General features: G+C 41.6%; 1 protein-coding gene across 3 annotated transcripts in view; it reads left to right on the forward strand.

Moving 5' to 3' along the window:
• P4HA3 (prolyl 4-hydroxylase subunit alpha 3) overlaps positions 1–14,468 on the forward strand; it is a 41,978-nt gene extending 27,510 nt beyond the window's left edge. For 2 of the 3 annotated variants that reach the window (XM_058687783.1, XM_058687780.1), the window contains 6 exons: positions 2,724–2,788; positions 4,105–4,264; positions 7,860–7,922; positions 11,428–11,496; positions 12,896–12,992; positions 13,826–14,468. In XM_058687783.1, coding sequence (XP_058543766.1) covers positions 2,724–2,788; positions 4,105–4,264; positions 7,860–7,922; positions 11,428–11,496; positions 12,896–12,992; positions 13,826–13,896 — 525 coding nt within the window. In that variant the 3' untranslated portion in view covers positions 13,897–14,468. The remainder of the gene's footprint in view (positions 1–2,723; positions 2,789–4,104; positions 4,265–7,859; positions 7,923–11,427; positions 11,497–12,895; positions 12,993–13,825) is intronic. The other variant, XM_058687782.1, reaches the window with a different exon arrangement.
• The last annotated feature ends 269 nt before the right edge of the window (positions 14,469–14,737 follow it).

The following is a 14,737-nucleotide window of genomic DNA, read 5'->3' on the forward strand; positions in this document are numbered from 1 at the left end:
CCCTGGACCCATTAGCCCTGTCACTCTGGTGTACTTTCATGGGTTCTTTCAGTAGGAACTTATTTTTTTCTTCAGAGCATTTCTTGGGGCTACATACAAGAACTTCTCTTTTTTGAACTCAAAGCTTTTGTCACTAGTTGTCTTGTATTTTTTTCATTTATTCTGCCATTTTTGTGTTGTCTAGTATTACTAGCTGTTTCAAGGGTTAGCATCCTGTGTCCTCACCTAGACTGTAAAGTAGGAGGGATTGTACGTCATCTTTCTTGAAATGCCTAGCCCCATATTATGCCCATTGCAGCCAGAGTAATCTTTAAAAGGCTGCCCTTGCTTAAACTCTTTTATGGGTCGCTTTAATGTCACTTAATGCTCCTTGGCCTGCGTGCTGCTGACCCCCTCCACAGCATGTGCCCCTTGCACTTGACACCCCGGCCACACTAAACAACTTGCACCTCCATGAACAGGCCATGTTCCCACTCGCCTCTGCACACACTCTTCTCTCTGCCTAAATCAGTCTTCCCTTGGCCTCTTTTGACCTGTATGATTCTGGTTGTCTTCTGCGCATCCTGGGAAGCCTTCCTGTCCCCCATCAGAAGGGACTACATGCTCCTTCTTAATGTTTGTTTAGTGCCCTGAACTTGTCCATTATGGCCCCACTGCATGACTTATGTCTGCTCCATATGTTGTATTTTCAATGCCTAGCATTGTGCTCAGCACAGAGAATAACCAATAAATATCTGCACCCAAAAGCGAATGACTGTGCTGGTGTACAATAAATGTTAAAGGAATTAAGAGCAAGATGGTTCTTTAATGGGGAGGGAGGTGGAGTGGAGTATCCCTAGGATTTTTCTTTAAACCACTGATGTTGCCCTAGAAAAACGTAAGGGAGCAACTCCTCTAAGAATGTCTCCTTTCTCCTCTACAAAGGGCTCAGGGGAGGATGCTGGGTGAAGGACTAGACAGAAGCGTTATCAGTCACCTACTGATTTCCTGCATCCTGGTACCATAGAAGGACAGGCTGAGAGGACCTCCCACGAATGTGTTGTTCACATGCTGCGTTTTATAGCGAGGGTAATGGGTCCAAGGAAAGGACGAGACTTTTTCAAAGTTGTCTACCTGGGTTAGCAGGAACAATAATACTATAGAAGCCTCCAAGAAGGGAAAGGTGTCTGTCTTGTGCAGTTCATTGCCCTGTGTTCTGCTCTGAATGCATGTGAAATGCCAGGCCTGGGTCATTAAGCACAGGACTCTAGTTCATTCATTCATTCATTCATTTCACCAATAGTGAGGACCTACTCCCTGCCAGGCTTTCTCTGGACCCTAGGGACACAGTAATAACAAAAGATTTGCCATCATGGAGCTGACATTCTGATGACAGATGCAGAAATAGACACATCCTTATGTAAATATTTCTCTTTCTGGGGCGCCTGGGTGGCTCAGTTGGTTGAGTGTCTGACTTTTGACTTTGACTCAGGTCATGATCCCAGGATTGTGGGATCAAGCCCTGTGTCAGGCTCTGCATTGAGCATGGAGCCTGCTTAAGATTCTCTCCCTTTCTCCATCTCCCTCGGGGCACCTGGGTAACTCAGTCAGTTAAGCATCTGACTCTTGGTTTTGGCTCAGGTCATGATCTCACAGCTCGGTTCATGGGATAGAGCCCTGCAGTGGGGGCACTGACAGTGCAGAGCCTGCATGGGATTCCCTCTCCCTCTCTCTGCTCAAGTGCTCTCTTTCTCTCTCAAAGTAGATAAATAAACTCAAAGAATTAAAAATTTATATCTACACATTCAGAACAAAATGGAAACAGTTAAATTAATGACTTTGAACCTGTTTGGGGTTTTTTTCTCTCCCTCTCTCTGCTCAAGTGCTTTCTTTCTCTCTCAAAATAGATAAATAAACTTAAAGAATTTAAAATTTATATCTACACATTCAGAACAAAATAGAAACAGTTAAATTAATGACTTTGAACCTGTTTGAGGTTTTTTTCCCCCATAATCAAGGCAGTTGCAGCCAAATAGATTTTGATTCTTTGTAGGGAAGGGCTTTGTGGGAATTGTTCAGAGGAGAGGGCTGTGCCCGAGGGTGGGGAATTTCCTTGTTAGAGGTGTTCATTTAATTTGACAAACACTGAGTGCTTACCTTGGGCCAGGCCCTGTGCCACTAGGAGACAAAGAAGAGTGAGAAACAGCCTTGTTCTGACAGAACTGACAATCTCAGATACAAAAGGGATTCAAATAGTACTTTATTTCAGTTAACAAACTTTTATCGAGTGCTTATTGGCTACCAGATATGATGCTAAAGGTTATTTTTAACTCAGATTTTTTTTTGTCATTTATTATTGCTTATTTTCGAGATTGATAGCTATCACTAAATTTGTAGCATGAGCAAAATAATTTTTTGAGAGAGAGTGCGCAAGAATGGGGGAGGGGCAGAGAAAGAGAAAATTTTAAGCAGGCTCCATGCCCCGTGTGGAGCCTAACACGGGGCTCCATCCCACGGCCCTGGGAGCATGGCCTAAACGGAAATCAAGAGTCCTGCTTAACTGACTGAGCCACCCAGGCGCCTCCCACCTTTTTTTTTTTGGCATGTGCAAAATATTTCTAAATTAAGGAGGAATTGGCGATTGTTAGGTTTACACTGAAGAGAGGGGCACGTCTATGGAAATGATACAGTCCTTCCCTTCACATCATAACCACTTGTACTTTCTTTTACGTCCTTCACATCAGTTACAGAGATCTGTGGTGGCATCAGGTGAGAAGCAGTTGCCAGTGGAGTACCGCATCAGCAAAAGGTAAGAGAGGTCCTTCCCTGTAGGGACTCTGGTCATCCTTGCTGCCTGTCCTCAGGCCTGTGGCACAATGGAAGGTCAGCGATAGCCATCCAGAGATGCTGCTAGAGAATCCGTAGTTCATGTATTGTATCTGTACATTCTTGTTGAGAGGGAGGAATTTCTACTCCTCTCACCCAAGGGCCTATGACAGGTTATATGGTCTGAGGACTTAACTAGGAGGCCCTTAGGGAAAGACTTGACAAAACTTCTATGCCCCAAACCAGAAAATAAGTGTGTAGTTATTCTCCTAATCAGGATTGCTTTTCCAGAGGATTCAGTCCTGTCCCCATTTGGAATCTGACTTTATAAGATTCCATTCCTGCTTCCTGACTCATATTCAGAGCATGACTTGCCAACATTCAGGCAAGAAGGGTGGCCGGAATCTCTGGACCTGATGGCTTCTAGAGAGGCAGAAGCAGCTGAGAATCCAGCTTTATCTTCTTCCCTCAATCCTTGATTTGCACTGTAAAGACAGGACTTAGGATTGGTAAGAGGATGAGTCCCCATTGGAGCCAAGGGAGACAGTGACAACAGCATCCATGGGGAGGACAGACCCAGGATGGGTGAATAGTTTTTGTTGTCTGGGAAGTGAGGTGAATAATGAAAGCTTTGATTCAGAATCATTTAGCTTAACTTCTTTGGTACATTTTGTGACCTTTTATTAGGAGTTGTTTTATAAACTTTGGAAGGTCCATATGGCCTCAGCTTCATTGCTTTTCTAACCTTTATGACACTGTAGGGTCAAAGAGAAAATTCGACCTTCTACTTAGACTCATTGCTTTTAGCAGAGTAGGTGGTATTCTTTTTACTTTTCAGGTAAAGAAACTGAGACCCTCATTACTTCCTCTTTTTTCTCTACCATCACTCTGCATCTGTTTGAATTTTGGTTCTGTCCTCACAGCTGCACTGGAACTGGTCCTTCAAAGGTCACCAGTGAACTCCTAATCACCAAATCACTTTCCTGCCCACCAACCTTCACTGATTATCCAACTACCCGCAAAGACCAGTTTTATGACCACGGTGTCCTCAGCTTTTTACATGTCTTGAACTTACTTTTCCAGCCTTGTTTCTCATTACTTCTTTCATAGACCAAATGCTTTCACACTTGTGCATATTCTATATTGTTATACCTCCATGTCTGTGCTTATGTTGTTTCTTCAGCCTGCCTTCCTTCCTTGCATCCTTCTTTCTGGCAATTAATATAACTCATTCATTCACAGACATATCGTCATTTCTGGCATCAGATCATTGATGCTCCAACCTGTGATGTGTTTTAGTGCCTGGCTGAAGGACACTGTTGACCCACTGCTGGTAACCCTTGATCATCGCATTGGTGCCCTCACAGGACTTGATGTCCAGCCTCCCTATGCAGAGTATCTCCAGGTGGTGAACTATGGAATCGGTGGTCACTATGAGCCTCACTTTGACCATGCTACGGTAACTATGGGGCCAATGATCAATCTCCTGGGGTAGGGAACCAGGGTATTAATTGCTCTGAGGCAGAGCCCTTAACATGCTCTCAGGGAACACCAAGTGAAATCTTAGAACAAAGACTCTTGTTGCAGGAAGATCTGAAAGCCTTGGTTTCAAGCAGGCTGCTGCTGACTCATTTCCTTTTGGGCCACAATCACCCCTCTCTAAAATTTGCTAGTGGGGAGAAAAATGTGGCTTGTCATGTAGTCTTCTGTCTTGTTTCATCCAGGGACTTCCCAGTGAAGATTGTCCTTTTTACAGTCACTTTCCTTTCCACATGATTTCAACTGCCCATCTTTGTTGATGTGTATTGAGCAAGTAATTTTTAAGGATTAAAAGATCTCCCCAAAATTGATCTATAGATCAATAACCCAAACTTTATCAAAATTAGAAGAAATGATAGAAATTAATAAGCTGATCCTAAAATGTATATGGAAATACAAAGGATCCAGGACAGCCAAAATTTTGAAAAAGAACAAAGTTGGAGGACACAACACTACTTGATTTCAAAACGTAATATAGAGCTACAATAATCAGGGCTGTGTGGTATTGATATAAGGATAAACACATAGGTCAGTGGAACAGAACAAAGTCCAGAAATAAACCCACACATGGCCAATTGAATTTTGACAAAGGTGCCACAGAAATTCAATGAGGAAAAGATACTCTTTTCAACAAATGGTGCTGGGACAATTGGGTATCTACTTGCAAAACAACAACAACAACAACTTTAGACTCTTACCTCACACCATATACAAAAATTAACTGAAAATGATTATAGACCTAAATGTAAAACGCAAAACTATAAAATGTCTAGAAGAAAACATAGAGAAATCTTTGTGACTAGGCAAAGTTTCTTAGGATAACAAAACATGATCCATAAAAGAAAAATTAAGAGTGATAAATTGGACCTCATCAAAATTACAATCATTTGCTTTTCAAACACACCATTAGAAAATGAAAGGACAAATCACTAACTAGGAGAAAACACTCATAAATTGTATACCTGGTAAAAAAAGTTGTATCCAAAATATATAAAAAACTTATAATTCAGTAATAAGACAACTCAATTTTTTCTTTTATCTCTATCTGTCTATGTATTTATCTATCATCTATCTAAGTAAGCTCTATGCCCAGTGTGGGCTTATGAGCTTGAATTCATAAGCCCAAGATCAAGAGTTGTGTGTTTTACTGACTGAGCCAGCCAGGCACCCCATAACTCAAATTTAAAAAATGGGCTTATTTGAGGGGTGCCTGGGTGGCTCAGTTGCTTAAGTCTCCAACTCTTGATTTCGGCTCAGGTCATGGTCTCACAGTCTGTGAGTTTGAGCCCCACATTGGGCTCTGTGCTGACAATGCAGAGTCTGCTTGGGATTCTCTCTCTCCTTCTCTCCCTCGGCCCCTGCCCACCCTATCAAAATAAATAAATAAACTTTAAATTAAATAAATAAATAAATAAATAAATAAAATAATATGTTAAAAATGGATTTGAATTAATATTATGTATAGGTTAATAATGAAATAGGTTATTTGAATGGGTACTTCACCAAATAAAATAAATGAATGGGTAATAAGCACACAAAAATATGCTCAATGTCATCAGAGAAATAAAAATTAAAACCACAATGAGACAGCACCATACTCCTATTACAGTGGCTAAATAACAAAGACAGATAATATCAAATGTTGATGGAAGTGTGCAGGAGCTCAAACTTTCATACATTGCTGATGGAAATGTGAAATGGTACAGCCATTTTCAAAGATAGTTTGGCAGTTTCTTAAAAAGTTATACATATAGGGGTGCCTGAGTGGCTCAAACATCCAACTTCAGCTCAGGTCATTATCTCATGGTTCATGAATTCAAGCCCCGTGTTGGGTTCTGTGCTGACAGCTCAGAGCCTGGAGCCTGCTTCAGATGCTGTGTCTTCCTCTCTCTCTGCCTTTGCCCAGCTTGCACTTTGTCTCTCTCTCTCAAAAATAAATAAAACATTTACAAAAATTAAAAGAAAAAGTTATACATACGCCTACATATGATCCACCTATTCCTCTCCTAAGTATTTTACCCAAGAGAAAAGGAAATATGTCCATACAAAGACTTGTACAAGAGGGGCATCTGGGCAGCTCAGTCGGTTAAGCATCTGACTCTTCATTTCAGTTCCAGTCAAGATCTCACAGTTCATGAGATTGAGCCCTGCACTGGGCTCTGTGCTGACAGCACAGAGCCTGCATGGGATTTCTCTCTCTCCCTGTCTCTCTCTCTGCCCCTCCCCACTCTCTCTTTCTCTCTCTCTCTCAAAATAAATAAATAAATTAATTAAAAAAAAGACTTGTACAAGAATGTTTAAAACAGATTTTTGATAATAGCTAAGAATTATAAACAATCCAAATGCTCATCAACAAGTGAATGAATAAACACATTTTTCTATATCCACACAATGGAATACTACTCAGCAATAGAAAGGAATGAACTACCACTGATATACCCAACAATATAGATGAATCTTAAAAACACTATGCCAAAAAACAAAACAAAAAAAACACTATGCTAAGTGAAAGAAGCCAAACAAAAAAAGACTACATATTTTATGAGACTGTTTATTATGAAATTTCTAGAAAAGGCAAACTATAGAGACAGAAAGTACATCAGTGGTTGCTCAGGGTTGAGGGTGGGATAGGCACTGACTACAAACTGACATGAGGGAACTTTTTAAGTTGGAAAAGTGCTCTAAAATTGGATTGTGCGAGTGGTGCACAACTGGTAAAATTTACCAAAACTCACTGAAAAAAGTACCCTTACAATGGGTGAATTTTATGATATGTAAATTATATCTCAGTTAAACTGTTCTATGTCAAAAGAGTGTGTCTCTTTGGCAAATAACTGGGAACTCCAGTCTTACGACTTGGTGTTCCTAGTTCCTACAGAGTAATTATCTGTAATAGTGTATATGCAAATTTCTTTATTTCACTGGAACCAAAGGTACAGTTAACCTCAGATAGTACGTTCACTACTGACAAGCAGTTCTGTTTGATTAGTACAGTTGACCCTTGAACAACTCAGGCCAACCCTTTGTACAGTCAAGAATCTGTATAATTTTGACTCCCCCTACACTTAACTTCTCATAGCCTACTCTTGACTGGAAGTCTTGCTGATGACATAAAACATTGATTAACACATATTTTTTATGTTTTATATACTGTAATCTTACAATAAAGCAAGCTAGATAAAAGAAAAATGTTATTAAGACGATCATAAGGAAGAGAAAACATGTTTACAGCACTTATTGAAAAAAATCTATGTACAAGTGGACCTGCCCAGTTCAAACCCATATTGTGCAAGGATCAACTGTATACAATTCATTTAAATGAGTCTCTGATAAATTAGTAAAAGAAAAACAGTAATTGAGTACCTGCCAGCAAGGGTGGGTACTCAACTAGGTGTGGCTCAAGGCTATAGCCCTTCTGTGACACCCCCATTTTCCTCCCTGTATTATGTTAGAATCCTGACTGTTACTGTGGTGCCATGTGCATAAAATAATGATATGTTTTATTTTTGTCCCAGTCACCAACCAGTCCACTGTACAGAATGAAGTCTGGGAACCGAGTTGCAACATTTATGATCTATGTGAGTCTTGCTTTGGAAGGACCAGAGCTTCTTATTTAATGACTATTTATACTGCTTTTATTTTATGGTTTTCAAAACCGTATCAGATACTGATTTTATCTATCTGTCTATCTATACAGTGCAAAAATCTCTGAGACTTGTGACTTTCAGACAGCATTTTTATTAGGCTCTATAGGAGCTAAAGAAATATAAGTCAGGGTTCCTGCCTGCAAAGAGCTTATACTGCATACACTTAAATATGACCTTCTCATAGGCAGTAATTAGGAAGGGAAGTGGGGTTACATTGAAGGCCAAGAGATTCCTGACCAACACAGGAAGAGAATGTGAAGGTCTTTCTCTTTGAAGTCCCATAGACTAACTGGTGTTGGAAAGCATGGACCCAGAGATGAGGTTGTAGAGCCGTGACAGGAAAGAGGAAAGACAAATGAGACACCTAAGATTATGGAAGAATAGAGATGCCTACTGAGATGCTCTCTTATATGCAGTGAAAATTCTCTTTCCTATCTCCCCATAAAATGTTCAGTAAAATCGGCATTAAACCCCCTTAACAAATAAATTGGCCTCCTCTCCTAGTTTCTGACCTGATCCTACAGGAATTGAACCCAGTTGCTGTTATCTCACCAACCCCCTTCCCTTCAAATCGTGTGGGTTTACTTCATTCTCTATGGGCAAGTCATAATTTCAGTCGTCTGTCACTTAAATTATAAGAGGTGTATTACTGTTCACTGAACATGTTAGTAGAAGGGCTCTGCATAACACCCAAAGATGAAGTCCTGTTTCAGGCTCATTGGAATAGCAGACACACCCCACCCTATCATTCCCTCTTTTGTCAGTGCTGTATTGTCTCCACAGTACAGCCAAGAAAGGACAACTAGAGGCCACACTTTATGGTCTGTAATGCTGGTGATCCCTTTGTGTTTCTTCACGTGACTCAGTTTTCTACTTCCTGCAGAACTGGAAGGCTATCACTTCCAATGTGTCTGGCCTCTAGCGGTTATTCTGAGTGTTCTTATCAGGCAGAGGGACGTCAGCTCTCCAGGCAGGGGGCATGTCTTATTGCCTGCAGCTGGTTGCATTTCTGGTTGATGACTCAAGCTGGCATGGGTGGTCACAGACAGTGATGAATATCGTTATCAACCAAAGAGTAGGACATCTAGGGGCCAGTATCTCCCTGTCTTTTACTTCCCTAATATCTCCTACCACTGGTTCCCTGGTTACAGAGGTCCAGTTACTATGGTGAGGGTAGCATCGATGCAAGAGCCCTGCAATTTTAAATGGCAAAATGCAAGTGTGTGTATATGGGGGGGTGGGGGGGTGAGTGCACACAAACATGTGCATGTACATTTGGGTTTTAAGCATTTGTGACAGTGGATTGGAATGCACTTTGGGTTTGCACAGTGGAATGGAATGCACTTAGAGTTGACCTAATTCTTGTTCTGCCGCTTGATATATGTGGCCTCAGCACAAACTACATCAATTCTTTGAGCTCGTTTTCTTGTCCTGTGCCTCCCATTGGGTTGTCTTGAGGATCTGATGAAATAACATAAGGGAACATCACTCTATAAAGTTTTATCCGGCATGTTTCTATCATTGTACCCCACAAGCAAGTATAGAACCCCTTAAAGGGGCACTGGCATCATGGGACCTAGGAAGTGCTAGGTTATGCCCAATTCTTTCACCTTCAGGTTGGGGAAAAGACCATCATAAACATTTCTAACAACAAGCATAGGGTTTGTGGAGAACCTAAGAGTTATATTGCAGGGACAAAATAATGTATAAGATGTACAGAGGACTGAGCTGAAATCAAATTTGTAATTTTCTGTTCAAATTGGATAAGATCAGTCCCAGTACAAAACAGTGAAAGCTTTAGTCCTACCCCACCGACTTCGCAATCCTGTTCAGGCACTTCATAGCACACAGGTCAGGTTCTCTTTTCAGTTTGTTGGATAAGTCATTCCTTCCTACCATACTGCAAAACCACAAGTACAGGAATGCAGGAAAGTCCAGGTTCCCCCTGTGTAAACCCATAGTTGCCCACAGCAGGAGTTAGAACAGAATCATCTAGTTTGTTGGTTACACAAGGGCCAAATTGTTGCTCTCATCGACCTTCTCAAAGGTCGCTAAGAAATGCTAAAAATCACAGGGAGCTAAGAAATGCTAAAAATCACCACTGCCATTACCAGGTTCTGAAGCATCACGTCAATTCAATTTCTTCTAACAAGTGCCAGCTTCCCAACCCCTGACAGGTGAATGTGGTGGGATCCATGACTGTTCTGATAGACAGGGCGAGGTAAGACTGGCACTGTCATGTGCTCCTAGTGCAGCATGTATCAAAAGTATTCAACGCATGCACACACTCTTGACTCAGTAATACTAATGGTCCAGACTCTTTCCTATGAGAAGAGCATAAGATGAAAAAATGATTTTACTCATTAAGAGTTGTTTATAATAGTAAACATTTGGAAATAACCTGAATGTTCAAGCGTGTAGCATAAAGATTGTAAGCAGGGACTCTGTAGTTAGCATTGGCTCAGTTAAATCAGGCTCAGTCACTGAGGAAGTCAGGTGACCTTTTGTGAAGTACTTAAGCTGAGACTCAGTTTCCTATCTGTAAAAAGCGAATTATAACAATAACAATTCTAATTTATAGGACTGTTGTGAGGAATAAGTAGGATATCCACGAGGACTTAGTATAATATCTAGCATATAGTCAATGCTGAGTAAATGTCAGTTACTAGTATGTAAATTATAACAATGCCTTTTTTTCCTCGATGATAAGATGAGTAATATTTTTAAGTATTTTCCTGTATTTTAAAATTATTTATATATTTGACAATCAGAAAAAAACTTCATATTAAGAGAACATATCCACAATTCTAGAATATACCAGTGGTGAAACTCCTTAGCTGAGGTTACCTAGAGAGAGATGAGTGGTGTGGGAAACATGCCACAGCTGCAGTCAGTGGTTCCTACAATGCCCAACTTTGAAAACTAACTGTTATCTAAACAGTGCTCTGCAAGCCACAGTCATGACCCATTCGTGGGCTGTGAAATTAATTTAGTGGATGTGGTTGGCATTTGAGAAATCGGAACTAGAATAGAATGAAATAAAATGGAAAATAACAAAGGGTATCTCATCTAAGAATGTTTATGAAACTTGTACTTCAGGGGCGTGTGTGTGTCTTGGGTTGTGATAATAAACTAGATTTCTTCCTGAGGGTCTCAAACTTCGAATCTACTTACTGCAGCCCTCAATAAGGATGTTAGCTGGAAGGATAAAGGGGGAATTCCTAAAGGCTTTCCAATTTGTGGCCCTGCGGGCAAACACTGATGCCATTGAGCAGTCTTCCTTAATTCCTAAATTGGGTCATTGTCTCTCAATAAGTATTTCTCCCAGAGCTGAAATAGAGGAAGGAATCTATGTGGAAATGACATCAGATGTCAGGTAGGGCAGAGTTGGATAGTCAGGGGCTATTTCAACGCTGGCTCTTCTCTGGCACTGTAGCTGAGCTCGGTGGAAGCTGGAGGAGCCACCGCCTTCATCTACGCCAACTTCAGCGTGCCTGTGGTCAAGGTGAGTGGGGATCTGGTCCCAGCACACGGTGGTAATAAAAGTGCAGAACTAACACTCGAGCTTTGGTGCTGTCTGTGTTTGCAAGCTTATTCCTGGGAGGGAGGATAAAAAGATGTTTTCCCCTGATTCTCGAAATTAAAGGTAATTCCTCAATGTGGATGGCCACATGATACTTGTGCCTCTATTTTTTAATTTTATGACTACTTATATTGCAAGTAGCTGGATAACACGTCTGCCTTCTCTATTACAATAAACTCCTCAAGGTAAGAACTCCGTTTTAGTGACCTTTGGATCCTCTGAACACTGAGGGCCGAAGGCACTGAGGGTACAGACAAAAACTCATAGTCCTTGTCGTCCAGGAGCTCACAGAGAAGTTAACAGGCAGGCAGGAACAAAATATGGCAATAAGAGCTATGACATCACGTGAGGCACAGAGGAGGGCCATGTGATAAGAGGTTTTACTCCCTCCTCCCTCATCCCCTGGTTCAGACCAGTCAAGCTCCCTCACAGCCCCTACCTAATTCAGGAATGAAATGAATATATATAAATGATATTGTGCCTATAAAACACTTAGCACAGTGCCAGGCACAAGATAAGTACCGCATAATAAAATGCAGAAATCTCTGAATACTCGGGATTGGTGTTTCTTCTGGGCTTGGGGATGCAGATGTTGTCAGTGCATCTTGGGAAGCTGTTCATTACTTTGGGTTTAAACTGCTTCTAATGGCCAAGGTTAAACTAAGTGTATAGGAATTGTATAGGGGGAAAAAAAAGCTGTGTATGGGATCAAAAAGAACATATAGCATTTGGAGTCAAAACACCTGGGTTTGAGTCTTGTGCTCCTTCTTAGTTGCGTTATTTAAAGCCGCTAAGCCTCAGCTTCCTTGCTGCTAAAGTTGGGAGTTATGATAATGCCTGCTTCCTGGGGGTGTTATTAGTAAGTGCCAAAGGAAGGGTAAGCATCTGAATTAAGTTCTTAATTGTATAAGGAATATTTTGTTCCATTTTGTGGTTTTTCCTGAGTGCCTCTCCTCAGTGATCCCATGACATCACGGGATTCACCTTTCTCCTAGCACTTGCTACACCGTCTTGTTCTGGTTTGTTTTTATGTTTTGTCTCTCCACTAAGACTGTGGGCTCCTGAGAGCAGAAGTGGACATGATTTGTCTCTGCATCCTCAGAGCCTGGAGCAGAGAATGCCCTCAATAAATGATGTATGCATGAATGAATGGGTGAACGGCAACTTACGCCATTTTGTGCCATTTTATGCATGCCTTGCTTCCAATCTGCGTGGATAATTTTCTCATTTAATGACATGCATGCATTTGCCTTAGTCATGTACTTCCAAAGGACTGAAATTCTGGGCTTACCCTCTCTGGGGTGGGCCCTTTTGTTTTCAGAATGCAGCACTGTTTTGGTGGAATCTGCATAGGAGTGGTGAAGGGGATGGAGACACACTTCATGCTGGTTGTCCTGTCCTGGTGGGAGATAAGTGGGGTAAGGCCTGCCTTTCTGGGCATAAGAATGGGGCGAGGGGTTCAGAGTAAAGTGAAATAGGGGGTGGATGGAAAATAGCATAGCCTTGCCATTCCAATAGCTTCATTATAGTGCCACATTATATTGAGATGATCAGGTTGTTGGGTTAGTTGCCCCCAGCAGATTGAGAAGCCTTAAAGGACAGATCCTCTCACAGAGAAGCTGTCAGTGAAAGTTTATTGACCTGACCAGACAGGCCTTGCTTTCTGAGCACAGTTGAGGAGGAAAATGGTGCTAAGTTCCAGCCCTCTAATCCAAGGAGAGAACCATCGAGCTACTATGTGTAGCATTTAGTGCCTCCCCGTGAGGAGATGGTCAACCAAGGAAGAGATAAATAAGCAGCAGATGTATTTATGTCATATATGTGTCCAAAACCACGTAGTTCTGATGACAGAAAAAGAAATAGATGAGAGACTCTCGTGCTGAGATAGGGAATTGCCAGGAGAAGCCACCCCTTTATTCTCATTACTCTGGATTGGCACCAGGGGGAAGGTGGACTTTTAGGAGCTACATGAATAAAGAGTAAGTGACCTTAGTACCCAAGGTTTGAGAATCAGTCTACAGTAGACAGGCCCTGTCAAAGACTTTTTCTAGGGGACAATGTCCTCTTTGCTATTTATCTTTGCTAGAAGCAACATCCTGTGGTCTGTAGCAGGGCTGGGACGAAGATAGGGCAAGCGAGTTGCGTAGGGTGCAGAATGCAAGCAGGTCCTCACACAGCCCTGGGAGCGAGCATCACTGCTGTCTGCTCTGTTGAGCCTGTTCTCGTCTTCTTCTTCCCTATTCTCCCCCAGTGGCCAACAAGTGGATACATGAGTATGGACAGGAATTCCGCAGACCATGCAGCTCAAGCCCTGAAGACTAAAATGTTGGCAGAGAGAAGCTGGTGGAGTCCTGTGGCTTTCCAGAGAAGCCAGAAGCAAAAAGCTAAGCTAGGAGAGGAGAAAGGAGAGCTACCGGAAGAGGGCCTTGTAAGCATTGCTTGTTCCTTGCAAATGGGAGCTAAGGAAGTGATCTGTATCAGGGAACAGAATTTACATGGTTTCTCCTCCAGTCATTGCAGTCAGAATAGAATGGACAGGCAATACAAAGAAGGTAACAAGAAATCCAAAGGGAGAAGTTTCTGGGGCTCAGGCTCTCTATGTTGGAAACAGGACTTACCAACAGTCCCTGGGGTTTGGTCAGTGACATTTCTGCCACTTTGAGCACTGACCACAGGGGCCCAGAAGTGGCAATGAGGACACCTGCAGGAAGGGGCTAGCCTGACTTCCATGGCTTTTTGCCCTTCCCTCCATTGACTTCTGCTGAGCAGGGATTGTTTCTGTAACAGGAGTGTACCTCATATGATATTTTTAAAAAACAGAATGAAGTTTTCTTTTTTTATATGATGATTTTTTAATACAGCCATTAAAAGTGTTTATAAATCATTTTTCACAACCAAGAATATTCTCACATAACATTGAGTAAAAAAAAATATACATGTATATATGTGTGTGTGTGTGTGTGTGTGTGTGTGTATATATATATATATATTTATTTATGCTATAATCTCAACTTGGCTCACCTCCCACCAATCCCCTCTCATCACATTCCAGACACGTGAAATTCTTTCCATTCCTAAAACCACTATGGTCATTGCCATCAGTATCATCCCCACCTTTCAGGTCTTTGCATTGGCTGCTCCCTCAAATCCCCCTATGGCCAAG

The sequence above is a fragment of the Neofelis nebulosa genome, chromosome 10, assembly GCF_028018385.1.
Source record: "Neofelis nebulosa isolate mNeoNeb1 chromosome 10, mNeoNeb1.pri, whole genome shotgun sequence".
NCBI classification, from domain to species: domain Eukaryota; kingdom Metazoa; phylum Chordata; class Mammalia; order Carnivora; family Felidae; genus Neofelis; species Neofelis nebulosa.